Below are 18,439 nucleotides of genomic sequence, written 5' to 3'. Positions count from 1 at the left end.
ACATGCATAATGGAAGGACAATAAAGGTGCCACTTTAAGTAGGTTAAGGATATTGTAGGACATTTGGATTGGATCTTCATTTTGAAAAAGTAAAGCGAGCCCTTGTTTTTCTGGCTGGGTCTCGTGCTGCTATTGTATATGTGGGAGGTCTGTATCCAGTTAAATACGTGGGCATAAAGGATGACAATGTGGCTTTTTAGAGAAGACAAAATTCAAAATCTTTCCTATGGCCCAGTTGCAGAAGTCTGCACAATGTGGGGTTTTCCCGGGGCTTTTCAGAGGGCTTAGGTGATGTCCGGGTCAGGGGTTAGCGGTTGGAATTTTATGGAGGAAATTTTAACTTGCCGACATTTTTTTCATGTTGTTTCTGACTTCCATTTGTGCCATGTTTATGAGCTGACGCTTGCAATATTTATTGTACTTACAAACAATATTCAATTTATTTCACTGACTAACATGCTTGAGATTTAATATTAAAAATCACTTGGACACATAGGAAGAATCAAGATGTTGAAATCCATGCCAGTTGAGCTATTTAAGCAATATTAATCTGAGAAGTAAAATTGGATGGATGCTAAGAATTTCTAGCTGACATTGGTGTAGCCTCCTATGTAACATAAACTCTTGGCATATGAAAAAAAGATGCTCTTATGCATTTGCATGGCTTATGTATATAGGCTTAGATAATATTTACAGTGCATCAGTTCAGTTTTTATGTATTTGCATAATCCTATGGACTGCCTCTGCTGGTAACCTAATTAATTTTGTGTAAGGCCCTCCGTGAAACACATACGCTTTGGAAACTAACAATGGCAGGGAAGATCCTTGAGTGCTGGTTGGATATAGGCTTTCGTCTTTTAGTAAACATCTTTGCTTCTAAATAACCTCAGTCATAAAACTGCCAGCCTCGAGCTCTGTGGAGTCTCTTGCAGTGATGCCAGCTGACGTGTCCTGTATTTTTAAGCTATACTTGAAATTAAATCAAATATTGGGAGCTGACTTTGGCTGCTGTTCCAGACCTAGATGAACCCTGGTGATTATAGGGCCATCTGCTCCCAGTGTGCCCAGCTGGAGGCTGGACCACTGTAATCTGAACTGATGTAGCCTGTGATGTTTGCACATCTCTAAAACCAAAAGCCTCTCACATATTTTTTTTCTTATATCGAAATAAAGCATTCAGTTTATTATCCCATAAGTAACATTGCAGCAATGTGTGGTTTACAGTAGGAAGCTAAAGGAAAAAAAACACAATGCAATATGTTCCGCTCTGCCCATCAGTCTCCTCTGAATTGAAAATTAATGGCTTCAATTAGCCATTAGCTAGAGATGTATAATAATGAGTCAATATGCAGAGCTAACCTGCTTTATCCCCCGTTGTCCCTTTTGCATCATGAGAGTCTGGCTTACCCTCTTATAACTACATGCAACACCAGGAAGAGGCCTGATGGAGCCTATGAATAATTAAGCAACATGATTACAATGATGAATGCCCCTAAATCTATCTGGCCATTTAGCACTAGTCTAGGAAGGGAGGCCAAACAGCGGAGTGTCACGCATTGTGTGAAAGCTGTTAGGGAGGGAGAGGGGAGACAAGAGGGACATCAGGAAGAGGGAGGTGGATCAGCCTGTAGAGGAGGCAGAGGAAGAGAGGGAAAAAAAGGAAAATGGAGAAAGAGTGAGTGAAGGAGGGGCTCAGAAGCAGGAAGACACCCACTATTAAGCCATCTGTGCTGCAGAAAAGCACAAAGACGAAGGCCTGTGCGTGTGTGTGTGTGTGTGTTTCATAAATGTATGGGTTACTCATGTAAGGCTTATTCACACGGGGTGTGGGTGAGTCCTCCACACGAGTTAGCGGTTGTTGGATGGTGTTACACTAATCAAGAGCGATCCTAGCTAATCAGGCTTTTCACATAGTTTGCCTAAAGTTTGATACTTTTTATGTATCGTGACATAATCAAATCTTGTCTTTGGGAATTCACTGACTAAAAATTGTATTGCCAGCAGATATGTACTGTGCAAGTTTTGCTGCCTGGAACTTTGATTCTGCTTTACAAAAGGTAAAGTGATGGTCCATAATCATCTACCGACTGCCTGTTAAATCATTTTTATGGCACATATTTAGCACTTACTTTTTTATTAAGTGTTACATATTTCTTTTTATTATTTACATTTTGTCATTTGTGATGTTTAAATAGATCGTCCAATATCCCACTGATGTCATTATCAAGGTATCATCACAAGATACTATAAAAGAGATTGCTGCATAGTGGAAGAGAATTAGTAAGGATGAGCTCCTTAGGGCTCTGATGTCTGTAGTTCATTATCAGTAGTTAACTAAACTCTCAGTATATCCCAGAGAGAGTTGATTTATACATACACAACAATGCATGATAACCACACATGAAGGTACATGCAGATTGTGTACCTCTAATAACTGAGAGGAGTTATTGAATAAATAAACTACAGTCACACAAAACATGATGATATGAAAGCAAAATCAATCATAACTGTAAAAGTGAGTTTTGATATGAAAGCAAAGTTCTTCCCAGCTCGTCAGCATCCGAATTACTACGACCAATTGGTTTGGTTCTTCAAACTACCGTCTAACAGCGGCTTGTAGAAAGTGAAAAATGATGGGTGGGCTTCTCCCCTCTGCCTCTTCTCCTCTGGCTTGCCTGCAAAGGCCAGGAGATTGCATCATTACAGAGGATGAAGTCATCCTGCAACATAAGGGTGGAACAGGTGCTGAAAATTTAATTAGAGAAGGATGGGAGATGCTGGTGGAACATGTAAATGCACTGCCCAAACTCGCCCCCAACAGACAACTCAGTTTATGTTTATGTTCAGCATACACCAGATCATATCTGCTATTTTGTGTGCTCATAACATAATTTGCTCTACTGGACAGGCATCTGCTAAAGTGTAATCACACATTATTATATCCAAGCAAAAATTTCCACTGCGTCTGGTCCAAGTGGACTGTGCGCTCGTCTCTCTGGGAGCTTCTAGTTTTTCTTGTGATGCTTTTTTTGCTGTGGAGGTACACCCGTGATTACAAAGTGGAACAGTCAGTATGCAGTGCATATGGAGAAGCAGAGCTGAGGAATAATAATAAAATACCAAGAGAGCTAACAGAGGCAAAGAATACGGGGAAAAGGCAGAAAGCCAATCGACGTTTCCTGGCTTTATATCACCAGGTTGTTATTAATGATGCAGCATCCCCTGCAGTGGGGAGCTGTCAGGTTTCTGGGCTGTCGGCCTGTTCAGCCTCATCAGCACAAGGACATGATATGTGGAGCTCAGGATGTTTGAACAGCACTTCCTCACGACTTGTGAAGCCCTCACTCTCCCCCGCATACTTGCAGACTGTACTGTACGGAGATGCTTCAGTACACCACGGCATTTTCTCCCCGAGACATGGCGGGCGGCTCTGCAACCTGTCTGTTACTGGAGAAGTGTCACTGTTGACAGATTGTGATGCATTATTGGGAAGCCAGCTGGATCGCTGCGTTCAGAGTGTTCATGGTCACAACACAACAGTGGTAGCACTCTGAAGTCTAATTGGCTTTAAAATGGGAATAACATACCAGGAACGCACTGAAAATCTTGTACTGCACGTTGGGAATTATAGCCATAATTTGTAGGCATAAAACATTGATGGAAATGCTTAATCAAAGCACAAGAGTGTGATTAATTAATTGTAGCTAAAGCTATTTTTAACTGAATGAAAGCCAGATCCTTCACATTGTCTATTTAACTGATATAGCCAGTGAGTACAGCATTCTGATGAAAACACTTGGTGTTTGAATATTTGAAAACATTACTTACCTATTACAGTTAAAAACTCTTTAAAGCTAATTTTTAAATAATGTTTTTTAACATTAAGACATGGCTGAAGTGTACCAGCTCTGTAAGCCTCTACAGAAACACAGCAGTGCTTAGTGGTGAACTTTGATAATGGGTATGTGTGAGTTCTGAACACGTTTAACTTTTAGCCCGAGCATGTCAGCAGAAGAAGAGTCACATGATAATCAAAGCTTCTTTAATATACAGAACAGTGCTCTCAGCAGAGGCTCTGTTGCGTGTACGTTGGTATGCCCATGACCCTGGATTGGTTTACATGGCTAACAAAATGGATGAACGTTAGTACGCATCTTTTTCCGCAACCTGTCAAGAAAGTCTTGCGCAACTGACCTTCACAAGGCAGATTTTGCACTTGCTTAAGTTACCAATTTCATTTTTTGGTGCGTCAAGTGCTGCTGAATTTCACACAATTTTTCCACCAGGTGACCCTATAGTAGGAATACTACATATTAAACACTAGAAACATAGTTCTGTTCTTAAATATTAAGCATAATTAGGCCATACAATTATAAAAATGTGGTTGATAATGTGCTATGGATGGATATTAATGGCAGAAAAATAATTTCCTTAAAAACTTTACAACTTACTGAATTTGGCCCACAATGAAGTTCCAAACAAAGTCAAAACCTTTCACTATCAAGTGGCCAGCCACTGCAGCTGTTCTCACACTCAAATATAAACTTACTTCCATATCTCACATGGTTCCTGGGCCGTTGACCCAGTGTTTTCAATTTCTTCTTGTTCTGTTTATTTTCCACATGTCCATGTTTCCTGGTTTACCGTGCCAGCTTTCTGTCTATGAGCATCATGTCTAGTTCTACCTCCTATGTCTTATTAGTCAGATTATGTTCAGCTGTGTACTGACCGGTCATTAGCCTGTGTATTTAAGTCCTTAGTTTCCTCCAGTTCATTGTCTTGTCATCGTCGATCCCGCATGTGTGTTCCAGTTCAGTCATTCAGCCAGTCTTTCCAGTCAATCAGCTATACTTCTCATGTTGTGTTCATCCGTTCATCACAATAAACATCAGCCTTCACCAACATGTGAGTCTTGCGTTTGGGTCCTCTCTTCCTCACATCTACACAACGACGCCTGACACTCAGCAGGTGAAACTACAGGCTGCTGCAAGCTTCAACAGGTTCGAGCAAGCCACATCAGCTTTCAGCTGTCAGTTTCTCTATGAACTGCCCATTCTAGTCTCGAGTTTAAGGGCAATAGTCAGAATGCTATTTACTGAAGTGAACAACATGTGCGCTCAAGTATGGCTGCATGGTAGTATATATGTCAGGATTAGTTTCTGCCATAGCAATAAAGTTGCATTATGAGCACATAAATAAAGCAAATGAACGTTCCATGTTTTCCAAATATGGACACTCAGCAGCAATATTCACTGGAGTTAAAGACTGTGAACCGGGGTATGACACATAAGAGCTGCCACGATCAGATTCATAGACAGCCTCAGCAAATGTATTTCTGAGATTGTTAAGTATTGAATTAAGTGATTTTCCATTTCCATTTCTTTAAAAAAGAAAGTGAAATACCATAAAATGTATTTATGCCCCCCCAACTAATGCTTCTTAAAAGCATTTTTACCATTTTGGTAAGAATAAATAGATGTGATGCTTGTTGATGACAGTTCCTGTTATTGCTGTAATAATACAATGGCACAAAAACAGTGAAACAAAGACATTATGTGGTATTCACGCAGTAGGGTAAAATGGGTCTCGTAGCTTATGTGATTTCAGCTGCTGATTGCTGTTTATGTGATGTTGTTGATGATTATAGTGGTGAAAAGAATGTGGAGAAGAAGTGCTTCTACTTGTCTCGTTCAACAATTAAGGCTTCTGCTTCTTTGTGGAGCAGCAGACCAGAAGCATACACACTGTAGATCGTACAGTTGTATTGGTTATAAGGGAATGTCAAGAGAGTTCTAATCTGGTCCTGCATCTGACTGGAGATTGGGAGTGCAGACTTGTGAGGCTCGAGGTCAGGGCCTCAGGCTCCTGATGGACTGCTATTGATTGGGGGAACGTGGCGATACAGTTGCAGTCGCTGAGCATTGATTTTCTGCAAGTGCAGTAGTGGAGAGCGGACAGAATGAGAGAGCTGGACCAGAGGGAGCTGCCAGGTTATCTTCTCAAATATCCGGAAGTTCTTTTTTTCTTTCTTTCTTTTTTTTTTTTTCATTGTGGCACTGACCTTCCCTGACTCAAAGAGATATATCTATTTAGACATTAGCTCAGCAGCTACTCTAGACAGATTGTTTCAGCAACTTCAGCAGTCTTCCCCTTTGCTTATCTTACAGTACACTTAACCAATTAAACGATCCAATTCAGCTCTGTCAGTAACAAGCAACAGTTGGTTTTTAAGCAGGTGTAATATTTAATAATGTTGAGCTGCAATAAAAGAGTTTTAACCTAAACATGTCATACTACTGAATATAATTCTGTTCACATAACCAACTACCCAGCAGGAATTGCAGGGGGTTGGAGCCTATCCAAGCTGATATCAGGGGAGAGCTTTGATAGACTCCAGAGAGGCTGTCAGTCCATCGCAGGGCTCATACATTGGTGGGACAGACCATTCCCATCCACAGTTACAGCAAATAGTATAAGAATGAAGAAAACGGGGTTAACCCAGGACGGTAATGTTGCTGGTAATGGTATTGTGGTTCTTGGTTGTTGTTTTTTTTTTGGTTTGTTTGTTTTTCCATAACTTATGAATATGCAAATATACACATTCTGTATTTTTCATATAAAAGAAACTATACTGTGGTGGGGCTTGCTAATTTCTTTTTTTTGATTTATGTATGTTTTGTTTTGTTTTGCTGTACTTTTGTTTCATATGTTGTTTGTTTAATTTAAGACTAAAAGAAAATTAAAAGAATGAGAGGTAAAACTTGAGGGGGTAGGGACAAATAAGTAATTACTTCTGCCTACTCCTTTTCAAACAAATAATGAAATGATATTTGGAAATGATTGTGAAGGCACATGTTTGAAATAAAATGAACTGAACTGAAATATAGAATCATCAGTTAACCTAACAAGAATGTGGGAGTAAATCACCCAGAGACAACCCACTCAGGCACTGGGGAAACATGGCTTTCATGCTTAGCCCTAGCTGACCATCAGGTGTAAGCACAGAACCCTGTTGCTGTTAGTTGATGGTTTAAACCCATATTTGGATGCATATAGTACCAGTTCTCATGTTTTTAAACTGTGTGGAATTGTGTTGCCTTTCTTTTTAAATTTTACAGATATTTTAAATTCAAAAAGCTCCTGTGCTGAATCATCTCTTCTTTTAAGAGGAGTTTTCTCTTTTCTCTTGTGTGAATTTAATATGCTAAACAATTCAAGACCTGCTTTGGTTTATTATCTGTTCTATAGTTTTTGGTTGATTGATGGTCATCAAACTTGTCAATACTCTGCTGGCTCAATAACTGCAGCGTTACAATGCAAACAACCTCTTGCTCTGGAGTTGGGTTTTTTTGAGGGGGGTGTGGTTAGTAACGTTTTATCTTGACATTCACTGACATGATCCTTTGCGTTATGCAGTGACTTTCACCAGAAAATCATCTCCGTTTCCAGCGCAGTTTAAGACAGTCGTTAAATGACAGTTTTCCACAGCATCACATCGCTTTTGGGAAATGAGGTTGTGTAAATCAAGACATTTCGATTTTTGGAACGTTTCCCGTCTTCTAAGCAGCCATTGTTTCCATTTGCTTATCTGCGCTACCGTTATTAACTCGTTGCGACTTGCAGGTACCCGAAACTTGTTTGATGGGTAAATTATCCCAATGAATATGTCAGCAAGTGCTGACGGCTAAAAACGCTAGAACGTCATTCTTTCAGAGAGTCAGTTTTGCAGCATTGAAAAAAAAAAGTTCATTAGGGAGAAAGTACTTTTGTAAAATTACTATAGAAAATGACAGACTTTAAATCACAACTACCACTTATGAGCATTATGTTAACAGCCTGTGACCCTGGAAGTAGTTTAGATTTTAGAAAGAGATACTTGTGTTCATTGTGTCATCACAGGCATATCTCTCTAAGAGATATTCATATAATGTAAATGAATAGACATAAATCAATTTCTAAAGAGGTCTATAAAGTCATTCACAAATCTTAAAAAAAAACTGCTCTGGGAAACGGGGAGTGGTAATGAAAAGTAGATGCGTAATTTGTTAGAAATCTGCTAAGACATGCAGAAACACAAACCCTGCCCAGCATAATTATAATGCACAGACTGCTCAGGGCTTATTATATTTATTGTACATTTACTCGGAGAGGTTTATATATTTATTTTACCCAGTATGAATTTTAATTAGGACTTCAAACACTTTAGCTCCATTTGGCCAAAGCAGGGCTTTCCTTTGATCAGGCGTCACTCTCCCATATTTTTCCTCCTCTATTTCTTCCCTTTGGGCAACTTCCTTCTAATTGGCTCAGCGTCGCTCATCTTGTCTGTCGTCAGTGGGCCTGTCTCTCTGTCTGTCAGCACAGATGAAAGCATATGAGCTGTATACAGACTCTGGGGTGTGGGCTCCCTTTTTTGTGGAGTTTCGTGGTTAGACAATAAATAACATTGCATGTTGTCTCTGTGAATGTTTTTGTTCAATTGTTACTAAGAAACCTGCATCCTTTTACTTTACATGGCCTGCAGGAGTCTTTGAATATGTTCCATAAATGTTTTCTCCAGCAGACATGACTCAGGGATCCAGCTGAACATGAAGCATACACTGTATTTCTTCACTTTCGCTTTAGGGCTCCCTTCAGTTATGTTTTCTTAAAAAAAGAAGTCTGTGTTTGTTCGTTTTTTAGACCCTTTTCCTCCCTCCCTAACCCCTCCTCTTCTTTATTCCTCCCTGGACTCTCTCTGTGTCTGTCCTGTGTGTTAATGTAGTGAAGTGGCGCATCGGTCAATGAGCTTGTATTAACACCTGACTCCCAGCCCTAGCTGCTGTTTGTTCCTCTACCGGGGTCCCCTGGGCCCTCCCCCCAGGCAGAGGCAACATATCCCACAATCAATAGCAACATCCTAGAAGGCCACGGATGAGGGGAAGGAGAAGAGAGAGGGGAAGCAGTCTTTTACGTGCTCTTGTATGGGTTTTTTCTTTTGCAGCAGACCTCTCGCCTTCTTCTACCAGCCGTTCCTTGTTTTCTCAGATGTCAGTGCTGTCAGCAGACAGGGAGCACAGGCCCTCCAGTTCACAGTTGGGCATTTAATTTGCTCCTTCATTCATTTTGGGGCATTTCAAGAGTGACGGTTCTGTGGTTCTATCTTTTCTGAATTTTAAGTTTTCTCGTAAAGCGAGCGGTGTGCAGACTTCTACATTAGTCTCTTCTCTCTTCCTCTACATTTTCCCCTTTCTCTTTCGATCTCTCGCTCACTCTGTCTTGCACTCAGGCTTACACTCTTGGTCTATAATGTCGGAGAGTGCTAGAGTGCATTTAGGAATTATCTGTGGTCTCTCCACCATGGATCGGCTTCAGACAGAATATTCTCAGCTTCTGTGTTTATATTAACTCCTCCTCATCTGTCTTGCCCCCTCCCCTTTTGCTTTCTAGGCTTTGGCCATGGCCGAGGTGAACGGGCCAGTCCCCCAGGTGGCCGAGCCGCAGATTGCCATGTTCTGTGGCCGTCAGCTCCTGCACATGAACACACAGACCGGCCAGTGGGAACCGGATCCTCAGGGCCGCCAGGGCTGCTTCAAAGAGCCCAGCCAAATCCAGTCCTACTGTCAGGAGGTAGGAAGCAAAACTTTGCAGGGAGATTTAAATTCAGCGAATGGAAACTAAACACCTCTGATGAAGACCAGACTAGAACAGCAGCATTATAAAATTGCTGGTTTAGGAATACTATTCCATGGTCTCAGCAAAAATGAATAAAAAAATAAAGAACAAACTGTATAAAACAAAGGGAGTTGAGTAAAATTTCACATTTTTTTCTCTAATTTGATTTGTCTAACACGTGTCCTATCAAACCTATATATTCACAAATATATAGTGGAGTGATGGCGGCCTGTTGGAATACTACAATATTTCACCTGGCCTACCATCTACCTTTCTGTCCTCTTGTTACCTGCTACTGTATGTGTACTCTTTAGCATCTGCTGTAAAGTTATTAGTGGTACACATGCTCTCCACACACTCCTTAGGCTGACATTATGATAGAAAAGGCAGCCAAGCACCATCTGGAGGCCAAAGCAGATGCAGCAGCTACAGACAGCAGCAGCCATGAGCTTGAATGGACAGTAATGCGATTAGCTGACATATTATGCATTTGAAACGGCTTTTACACAAAGCCCTCGTTTTCCGTGATATTTGTGAGGAAAGCATTTAGTGTGTGTTCAGACTGCAGGCTACAGCTATATTTCTTTCGCTTATTAAATCTCATTATGTGCTTGTGCTTCAAATGATTGGCCTAAATTGAAAATGGAAATAGTCCAGTGTCAAATTAGAAATATTGAAAGACAAGAATGGCCATTGAAATGATTATATCTAATGTGGCTTTAGACAAATGCCCCTACACGGCTTCATGAAGTTTAAAAAATATATATATATATATATATATATATATATATATATATATATATATATATATATATATATATATATTTATATATACTGCATGGCTCTCCCTTGTTAGTCTTCTCCCCACTGATACTGCTCTCCCTCCTCTTCTTCCCTGATCCTGCTGCTTCTGCTCTACCCCAAATTTACCAATTTTACCCCTATCTGCTCTTCCTTTTGTCTTTATTCCCTCTGTTTTGTCCATCTACCTATTTGTTTCTGTGTCTCCATTATCTCTGCATGTACCTATACACTCAGATGTACCCAGGGCTCTCAATCTCCCATATAGAGGAGTCCAAAAGACCAGTCACCATCCCTGCTTGGTGTAAGAAAGGTTGGGGGCACTGCCAGACACACCCGTTCATAGTCCTGCCCTACCGCTGCCTGGGTAAGAACAACACAAATCACTCTAACACAATAACAAAAATAACCGATTTATATATTTTTTTAAACAATAGAGTATATTTCACATATTCCTATGATGATTGTGCTTTGGTTGTGTTGTTTTTTTTCCAATTAGTTTTTAATGTGCAGTTTAAAAGCTAATTGTCTAAATTAAACTGTGAAGGCTGTGATCCTGATTAGTTTTGTTTTGTTTTATTCTGGGTAAAAAAAAAAAAGTGAATGTGTTCACACATATGTAACTAATACGCAAGCTAACAAGATAAGATGTTTAATTTACAGTTCAAATACCAGCATTTTCATGTCTCCCAGCACTACACATTTGTACACTGTAGTTAGGCAGCACTTAAAAACTGGACTGTGAGACAGAAAAGACTTGCAGACAAGCAGGTCAAGCATGCTATAGGCCACTAGGTGGCCAAATAGGCTAACGATGGATGAGTGATTAAATGAAAGGGTAATGAATAGTAAGTCATTCTGGATTAATTAAAAACTTACATGTTGATGCATCATACCGTGAAACCTGCTATAGCCTGTTTGATCTCTACGGCAGTGCCTGTCATATGGGTTTTTCCTCATGCATGAACCTAAATGAAGAGTAATGATAACGGTAAGAGATTAAAAGGAAACAGTGTAAACTGTTCATTTCTTCTCAGTTTATTAAGAAAGGCAGTTAATATTCTGCATTTATCATCTCTGTAATAAATATTTTACATTCATTTTATGCAAAGTACATTTTTTTCTGTGTCCTTGACTTGCTACTGTAACTGCATTTTATCTGTCTAAAGTGCTCGCTCATTATACATTTATGCTCTTTCGGTTGTTGCTGGTGCACCCGGTCTTCATTTAAGTCTTCCAAGTCACTGTCCTTCCTCTGATCAGTGTAATCTATGCAACGCACATCTGGTGTTCACTCACACGAGGCATCATGATAAGGTTCATTGGACTCGATACAAAAAAATAAAAAATAAAATACCAGATTTAAATGTAGCTGATCACAGCCTTGTGGTCATCTACTCTTGCACCTCTGGACCACTACACACAACTCCTTGTTCTGTCCGCTTAGATTTGTACACCCCACCATGAAAACAACTGGTGTAAGACGATGGTCCTGATTGGGCTTTTGAGCTTCTGACACAATGCACCTTTGGGCTTAGAAACTTACAAACTTTTCAACTGAAAACTGTTGTTTCGTCTCTTGCTCGTAGACCAAAACCATGCTCTCATCAACAGTGATGACATACATAAGTATGAGTAACTGCTCATACTTACATACATTATGTTTGGGGGGGTTTTTTTTTAAAAAAAAAAATGTTTTTTATTAGGTGGAGTCCCTCAACTTTGTGTACACTCTTGCATTTAGTGTCTGCTATAGCCTGTCCATGTTTCATATGTCTTGATAAGTCTATTCAAATAAGAATCTCAACTGTTATCATAGTCCTACTGCTTGACATACCTTTTTTTCTCTCCTGCTGCAGAGGGCGAGTACGTAAGCGAAGCCTTGCTCGTGCCCGACCGATGCCGTTTTCTCCACAAGGAGCAGATGGATGTCTGCGAGAGTTTCGTGTACTGGCACAACATTGCTAAGGAGGTGTGAAGCAGACTACTGTAGACAAATTTAAAAATTGCACAATGAAGACATGAGAGGTCAATCATTTTAAAGAAAATGAGAAATTTTTATGTGACTGACACATTCTGTAATTATTCAGCCAGCGCTATTAGCTGGTCTTTGTGGTGTATTGTTCTTGATGTCATACTTCGTCAGAACTCCCACTAGAGATGATTTTCTGGCAGAGAGGTGCCAGACTCCTTCATAACATCTCATGTTAAAGTTTTGCTTTCAGAATAGAAATTAATCATTTTGTTTTTATTTTTAGAATTGTCTACTTTTAATGAAATTTCTATCGTGAACAACGTATTTTTGACACTATATCGAAACACTGTGACACTATGTATTTGCTTCTGAATACACTCGAAATTTGACTCTGTTTTAGGAGTGCACTTCAGACAATCTGGAGCTCCACAGCTACGGGTTGCTGCTGCCATGCGGGGACCATTACCGGGGTGTTGAATACGTGTGCTGCCCAGGACGCGGAAGTTCTGGTGATAAAGGAGACGCAGAAGAAAGAGACGTCCCTGCTGGTCCTAAGACACTTGCATTCCAGACGAGTGGAAAACTCAGCTCTGTGTAAGATGATTCAGCTTGACCACGCAGACATGTTGTAGGATGAGGCTGTGGTTTGTGTGAAATATTTATAGTCACCCATTTTCCCACACAGAACCAAAGTGACAGCACCCACTCCGAGCCCCTTTCCTGAAATAGATCTTGATGATGATTTGGAATTTGAAGATAATGAAGTGGTAGAAGACGAAGACGAGGACGAGGAGCAGGAGGAAGAGGAGGAGGAAGAAGTTGATGAGGATGAGGCAGAAGGAGAGGAGGAAGAAGAGGAAATGGCCACGAAGGATACAGAGTATGAATACCCTATCGACTCGGGTCCCTACCAAACATCGGACTACTTGGACACCTTCTACTATGAGAAAAGCCAAAAACCCACCACCTCTTCTCCTCTGATGAAGGGAGACAGCCGTAAGTCTGCCTCACTGTTTCTGTTCATCTTTCTATTGTTGAGAGAGAGAAAAAAATCATGCCCCGCTCATGGTTTAGTAACTGTTGTTACCAAAAACGTCAACTAGGTTCTCTGCCATTTCCAAACACATACGAACTCACCAGTGCGCCTCATGCATGGATGTAGCAAATATACGCCACAAACATGCACATATGTCGGTTTCATGCTCTACTTTTCAGTAGCTCAGCTCAGTTCATGAAATGAGTGTGTGTCTGTGTGTGTGTGTGTGTGTCTGTGTGTGTGTGTCTGTGTCTGTGTGTGTGTGTGTGTGTCACATCAGTCTGGTGCATAGCACAGCAAGGCCCCAGCAGGGTTCACTATGGGTTTTGCAATAAATGGAGCAGTTGACCACTTCACACTAAATTTCAGAGCAGTAAATATTGATAGTACTCATTATGTGTGGGAAACACAGTAAGCAAAGAAAAACCAAAACTGGTTGATCATTTTTAGTCATATTTGTGTTGGGTGATGTTATGGTGTTGTCAGTGGTTTATTTTTACTCAAAATATTTTTAACCTTCATCCCATCAGTATGTTTATCTCATACTGAACTATGAGTACTACAAACTGTGGTCTCCAGGAGTAAACAACTGCAGGAAACGTTAAAACGTAAACTGCAAAGGCAGGTTTTATACAAGATTTAAAAAATTAAAAGAAATAAATTACAGCACGAAAAGAAAATATGTAATAAAAAATATCAATGTAAATGAATTGTAATCATTGTTTTATTGTATTTAAAAAATAGGTTTTAAATAAGAAAAACCTTGTCAAGTACAACAAACTAACATTAATAATTATGTGGTTAGGGATTAAACTGTTTAAACTCTGTGACTGTATATTTACACATTTTTTTTACTGTTTTTTCTTTTACTTTCTGCTCATTTCAAGTAAAGGAAACTATAAAAAAACGAAAAAGTTAAATCCAGCTGCTTAGTATTACCTGTTACCACTAGAAGTATTGATCCTAACATTGTCTTAGATATACTGAATATGTATTAATTTCATTAAAAGACGTGGTGTAACTTCCAGTCCAACCAGGCTGAGGTCAAATACTCCGAGCTTAAAAAAAATGTTATCACAAAAAAATTCTGAAATAGATTGAACTCAAACATATCCAAGTCTTTTAAACATTGCTTCTTTCTTGATGCTGTCGCTCTGTGACCTGCACTGTCCTTTTTAATTGCAAGATAATTTCACTTTGGCTCTTGCAGCCTACATGACAGTAACAACCTGTTTCCTGTCTTTCCCATCTAGTGACTACAGCTAGGCCCACAGATGGTGTCGATGTTTATTTTGAGAAGCCAGTAGACGACACTGAACATGCCAACTTCCTTCGTGCCAAAACAGACCTGGAGGAACGCAGGATGAAGCGCATCAATGAGGTGAATTTCACAGGGCTAAGAGCAGGCTAATGGCATCTTGGCTGGCAGGTCACACTTTTGACAGGTGATTCATTAATCTGGAATGAGATTTGCTCATCCGTTGCTCTTGTCCTCTAATCTAATTCTGAAAATGACAGTACAGTAGGCCTGTCCATGTTCCGCCTGCATTCAGGGGAGCTGATAATGAAAGACATTTCTTAAATAGCTCCCAAATAGGGCTGGGTTTAAGATTTTATCGTGCGATGTGGAAACCCCCTTTCATTTCATTAGTAAATACTACAACGTAACAAACTTGTGTTGCTGCCTGATGTTAAAGTGCCAGGCTGGAGAGCACATACATGCCAAACAGTAGATGGTTCCAGTAAAGTGAACATCTTTGGACTGTTGGGCACATCATGACAAAATTGGAAGATGTTACTCTGACGATCCTGTGACAAGATTTTCAAGTTGTTTTCTGACATTTCTTCACAAAACATAGATTAAAGAAGAAAATAACTGTGGGGGTATTTGACTGGCGTCTTTCGTCATGATCACAAGACAGCCGTCATACAGCTTCAAGATTGTTTTTTTGATTTGGGTTTTCTTTGTGGTATTGCATAGCACCACTGCAGCGTTTTCTTTGTTATGAATGCAGTCAGACCATGTTGTTGAACTGATGCCTAAACCCCAAAAAGAAAACCTAGCTTGCAAATTAGATAGCTGTATCTACAAGTCCTATCAGTTTTGAAGAGACAAAAGATGGTGTCTTTTGTGCTCTCAGTTTTATGAGAGGACTGTCTCTGTCACGCACTCTGGACACATTCTGTGTGTTTGAATCCCTCAGATCATGAAGGAATGGGCAGAAGCAGACAACCAGTCAAAAAATCTGCCAAGGTCAGAGAGACAGGACCTGAATGAGGTAAGCAGGCATTTATTAAACCTGCTTTACTGACTTACAGTTGCAGTATCTCAGATAAAATGAACAATTATGGTCTTTTCTCTACCAGCATTTCCAGTCTGTGCTGCAGACGCTGGAGGAGCAAGTCGCTGGAGAGAGACAGAGACTTGTGGAGACTCATCTTGCCCGAGTTGAGGCCATTCTCAACAACAACCGCCGCCTGGCCCTGGAGAACTACCTGACAGCTGTACAGTCTGATCCCCCTCAGGTAAAACTACCCTGGAGTACGGAGGAGGAGAGAAGATAGAGATAAACAATCGCAGATCTCTTGTCGATCTGTCTATATTTATACCCGGCAGCAAATTAGAGGAGCCTTTGTCTCATTTTCTGGTATTTTACTTCTCACTCTTATCTTCCCCTAAACTGTGACTTCCAGCCAGAGCGTGTGCTGCAGGCGCTGAAGCGCTACATGGCTGCAGAGCAGAAGGACCGCAGACACACACTGAGACATTACCAGCATATTGTGGCAGTTGACCCCCAGAAGGCCGAGCAGATGAAATTCCAGGTGTGTGTGTGAGAGCGTGTGAGGTGTTTGGTTGAGGTGAGCACACACCTGTGCTCTGCACATGTGAGTCTCTTTTCTGCAGACCCTGAAACACACAGAAAACAGAGAACTCAACGATGTGAGGCAGCTACAAATCCTCTTTTTATTCAACTATAAGCGAAGCCGGTCTTTTCTGACTTCAAAAGATTTACAATCTGGTAGCACTTTTCATTTTAATTCAGTAATAACATTTAAAAATAAACAGGTATTAATTACGTCATTACACAGTGTTAACAGTGGGTATATTTGGTTAAAACTAAGACTCATATTTTTGCTATAGGGTGCTAAGGGATCAGGAACATATCCTAATAAAGAGGAAATACACTAAAGACACTAGTAGCATATTAATATTTTGGAGGCTATACAGTAACCTGCTAAAATACACAAAAACAGGAAGATATCAGTAATAATTTGGATTACAAATGTAATATTATGACATTAATCAGGTAATAAGATGAAAAAGTTGAAGTAATGCATTTTAAGCTAATATTGCCCCTTTGTAACTTACAGTTTAAGCTCTTTTGGTCAGAAGCATGAGCAGAATCGATTTGTATTTCCTGCAGGTGTACACACACCTTCATGTGATTGAGGAGAGAATGAACCAGAGTCTTGCCCTGCTTTACAAGGATCCTACACTGGCTGAGGAACTGCACAGTGACATTCGTAAGCTATACTGCCCTGAAGATTTTCACATCTATGGCTTCTGTTCTGTGTTGCCGTTGTTGTTTTAATGCTTTTAAAATCTGTGTTGATGACTTTGTGTCTCATTCACAGAGGAGCTGGTCAGAGCAGAGCGAGGTGACATCAGTGAGCTGATGACCACCTCCTTCTCTGAGACTCGCACGACTGAGGAGCTTCTGCCTGCTGACAGCGAGGAGGAGAAGGATGATGAAGAAGAAGAGGAGAGAGCCTTCCAGAACAGGCCCTATCCCCCTCGCATTGGTACACAGTCCCTGTTAATCATATGCACTTAAGCAAAATTTGACATCCGGGTTGCTCTCGTTAATGACGTTTTTCCCCCCCTGATTTTCTCCATAGAGCTGCAGCCTAACAACAAGAACGGTGAGCTAGGGTTTCCTATCGTTTTAATTCTGAATTTTCCCATTTTGTATGAATTGTAGTATGTTTTGAGTTACACTTCTCATAGCTAAACTGTTGCTGCACTTTTGTCTGTAGATGATGAATATGATTACACTACATCTGAGAGAGGCCCTACTTATGAATATGAGGAAAAGGTAAGATTGTAGCCAGTCTAAAAGGCTTTTAATATCTTTGATAGACTTATGTGTGTGTAAATGTTCTGTTTTCTGTGACCCAAAATTTTGCTTACCCTTGCTGCTCTTAGATCAACACGTCTGTAGAGCTCAAGCAGGAGATCAGACCTAATGAGATCGCTAGAGATGAACTGGTAAGAGTATATGCATTATAATTTCCTTTAAGCCAAAAAAAAAGAAAAGAAAAGAAATTACCAGACCCATTTCTTGCCTCGACTTGTGTTTAATGGCACACATTTCTGTCTTTCCACAGCAGCCTGATGCGTTGGAGACATTTAACCGTGGTGCCATGGTGGGCCTGCTGGTCGTAGCTGTGGCTATCGCCATGGTGATGGTAATAAGCCTGCTGCTCGTGCGCAGGAAGCCATACGGCACTATCAGCCATGGCATTGTTGAGGTACGACCCCAGCTAGACCATTCATTTAAGTGAAGTTCCTATGAACATGCAATTCATACTTGACTTTAAAACACTTTACTTATTCAGATTAACCTCCTAAGACCCAAACTCTTTCATAGCATGCATTTCTAATTTCTCTTTGTTATTTGGGCTGATTGGGACCTGATGAATGTAAAAACAAAGAATTACCTTTTTTTTTTTTTTTTGTAACATGATTTTTGTTTTTGACAAAAATGAGATCCACATATGAGGACATTCTTTTTAAATTTTGATAAAACAGTGGCAGTATAATGTCCTCTTAAGTGGATATCAGGCCCTTGTAGAGCAAAATTTAGTATTTTGGTCAAGACAACCCAAAATGTGATATCCACATATGTGGAGGCCAGGTCCTAGGAGGTTAAAGGTGTTTAGATATTTTTTAAAGACTCTTTTTAAATTTT

General features: G+C 40.2%; 1 protein-coding gene across 3 annotated transcripts in view; it reads left to right on the top strand.

The window, feature by feature from the left end:
- The window catches only part of aplp1 (amyloid beta (A4) precursor-like protein 1), a 34,549-nt gene that overhangs the window by 12,374 nt on the left and 3,736 nt on the right, over positions 1 to 18,439 (top strand). For 2 of the 3 annotated variants that reach the window (XM_031739210.2, XM_031739211.2), the window contains exons 2-16: positions 9,430 to 9,609; positions 10,693 to 10,822; positions 12,315 to 12,427; positions 12,831 to 13,024; positions 13,116 to 13,426; positions 14,720 to 14,847; positions 15,671 to 15,745; positions 15,834 to 15,992; positions 16,161 to 16,289; positions 16,892 to 16,991; positions 17,103 to 17,270; positions 17,367 to 17,390; positions 17,505 to 17,563; positions 17,674 to 17,736; positions 17,856 to 17,999. In XM_031739210.2, the coding sequence (XP_031595070.1) occupies positions 9,430 to 9,609; positions 10,693 to 10,822; positions 12,315 to 12,427; positions 12,831 to 13,024; positions 13,116 to 13,426; positions 14,720 to 14,847; positions 15,671 to 15,745; positions 15,834 to 15,992; positions 16,161 to 16,289; positions 16,892 to 16,991; positions 17,103 to 17,270; positions 17,367 to 17,390; positions 17,505 to 17,563; positions 17,674 to 17,736; positions 17,856 to 17,999 (1,977 nt within the window). Of the gene's footprint in view, positions 1 to 4,791; positions 4,906 to 9,429; positions 9,610 to 10,692; positions 10,823 to 12,314; positions 12,428 to 12,830; positions 13,025 to 13,115; positions 13,427 to 14,719; positions 14,848 to 15,670; positions 15,746 to 15,833; positions 15,993 to 16,160; positions 16,290 to 16,891; positions 16,992 to 17,102; positions 17,271 to 17,366; positions 17,391 to 17,504; positions 17,564 to 17,673; positions 17,737 to 17,855; positions 18,000 to 18,439 lie in introns of those variants that run through there. The other variant, XM_039619629.1, reaches the window with a different exon arrangement.

Source organism: Oreochromis aureus, linkage group 11, assembly GCF_013358895.1.
Source record: "Oreochromis aureus strain Israel breed Guangdong linkage group 11, ZZ_aureus, whole genome shotgun sequence".
Taxonomy (NCBI): Eukaryota; Metazoa; Chordata; class Actinopteri; order Cichliformes; family Cichlidae; genus Oreochromis; species Oreochromis aureus.
This window is presented reverse-complemented; position numbering and strand designations above follow the sequence as displayed.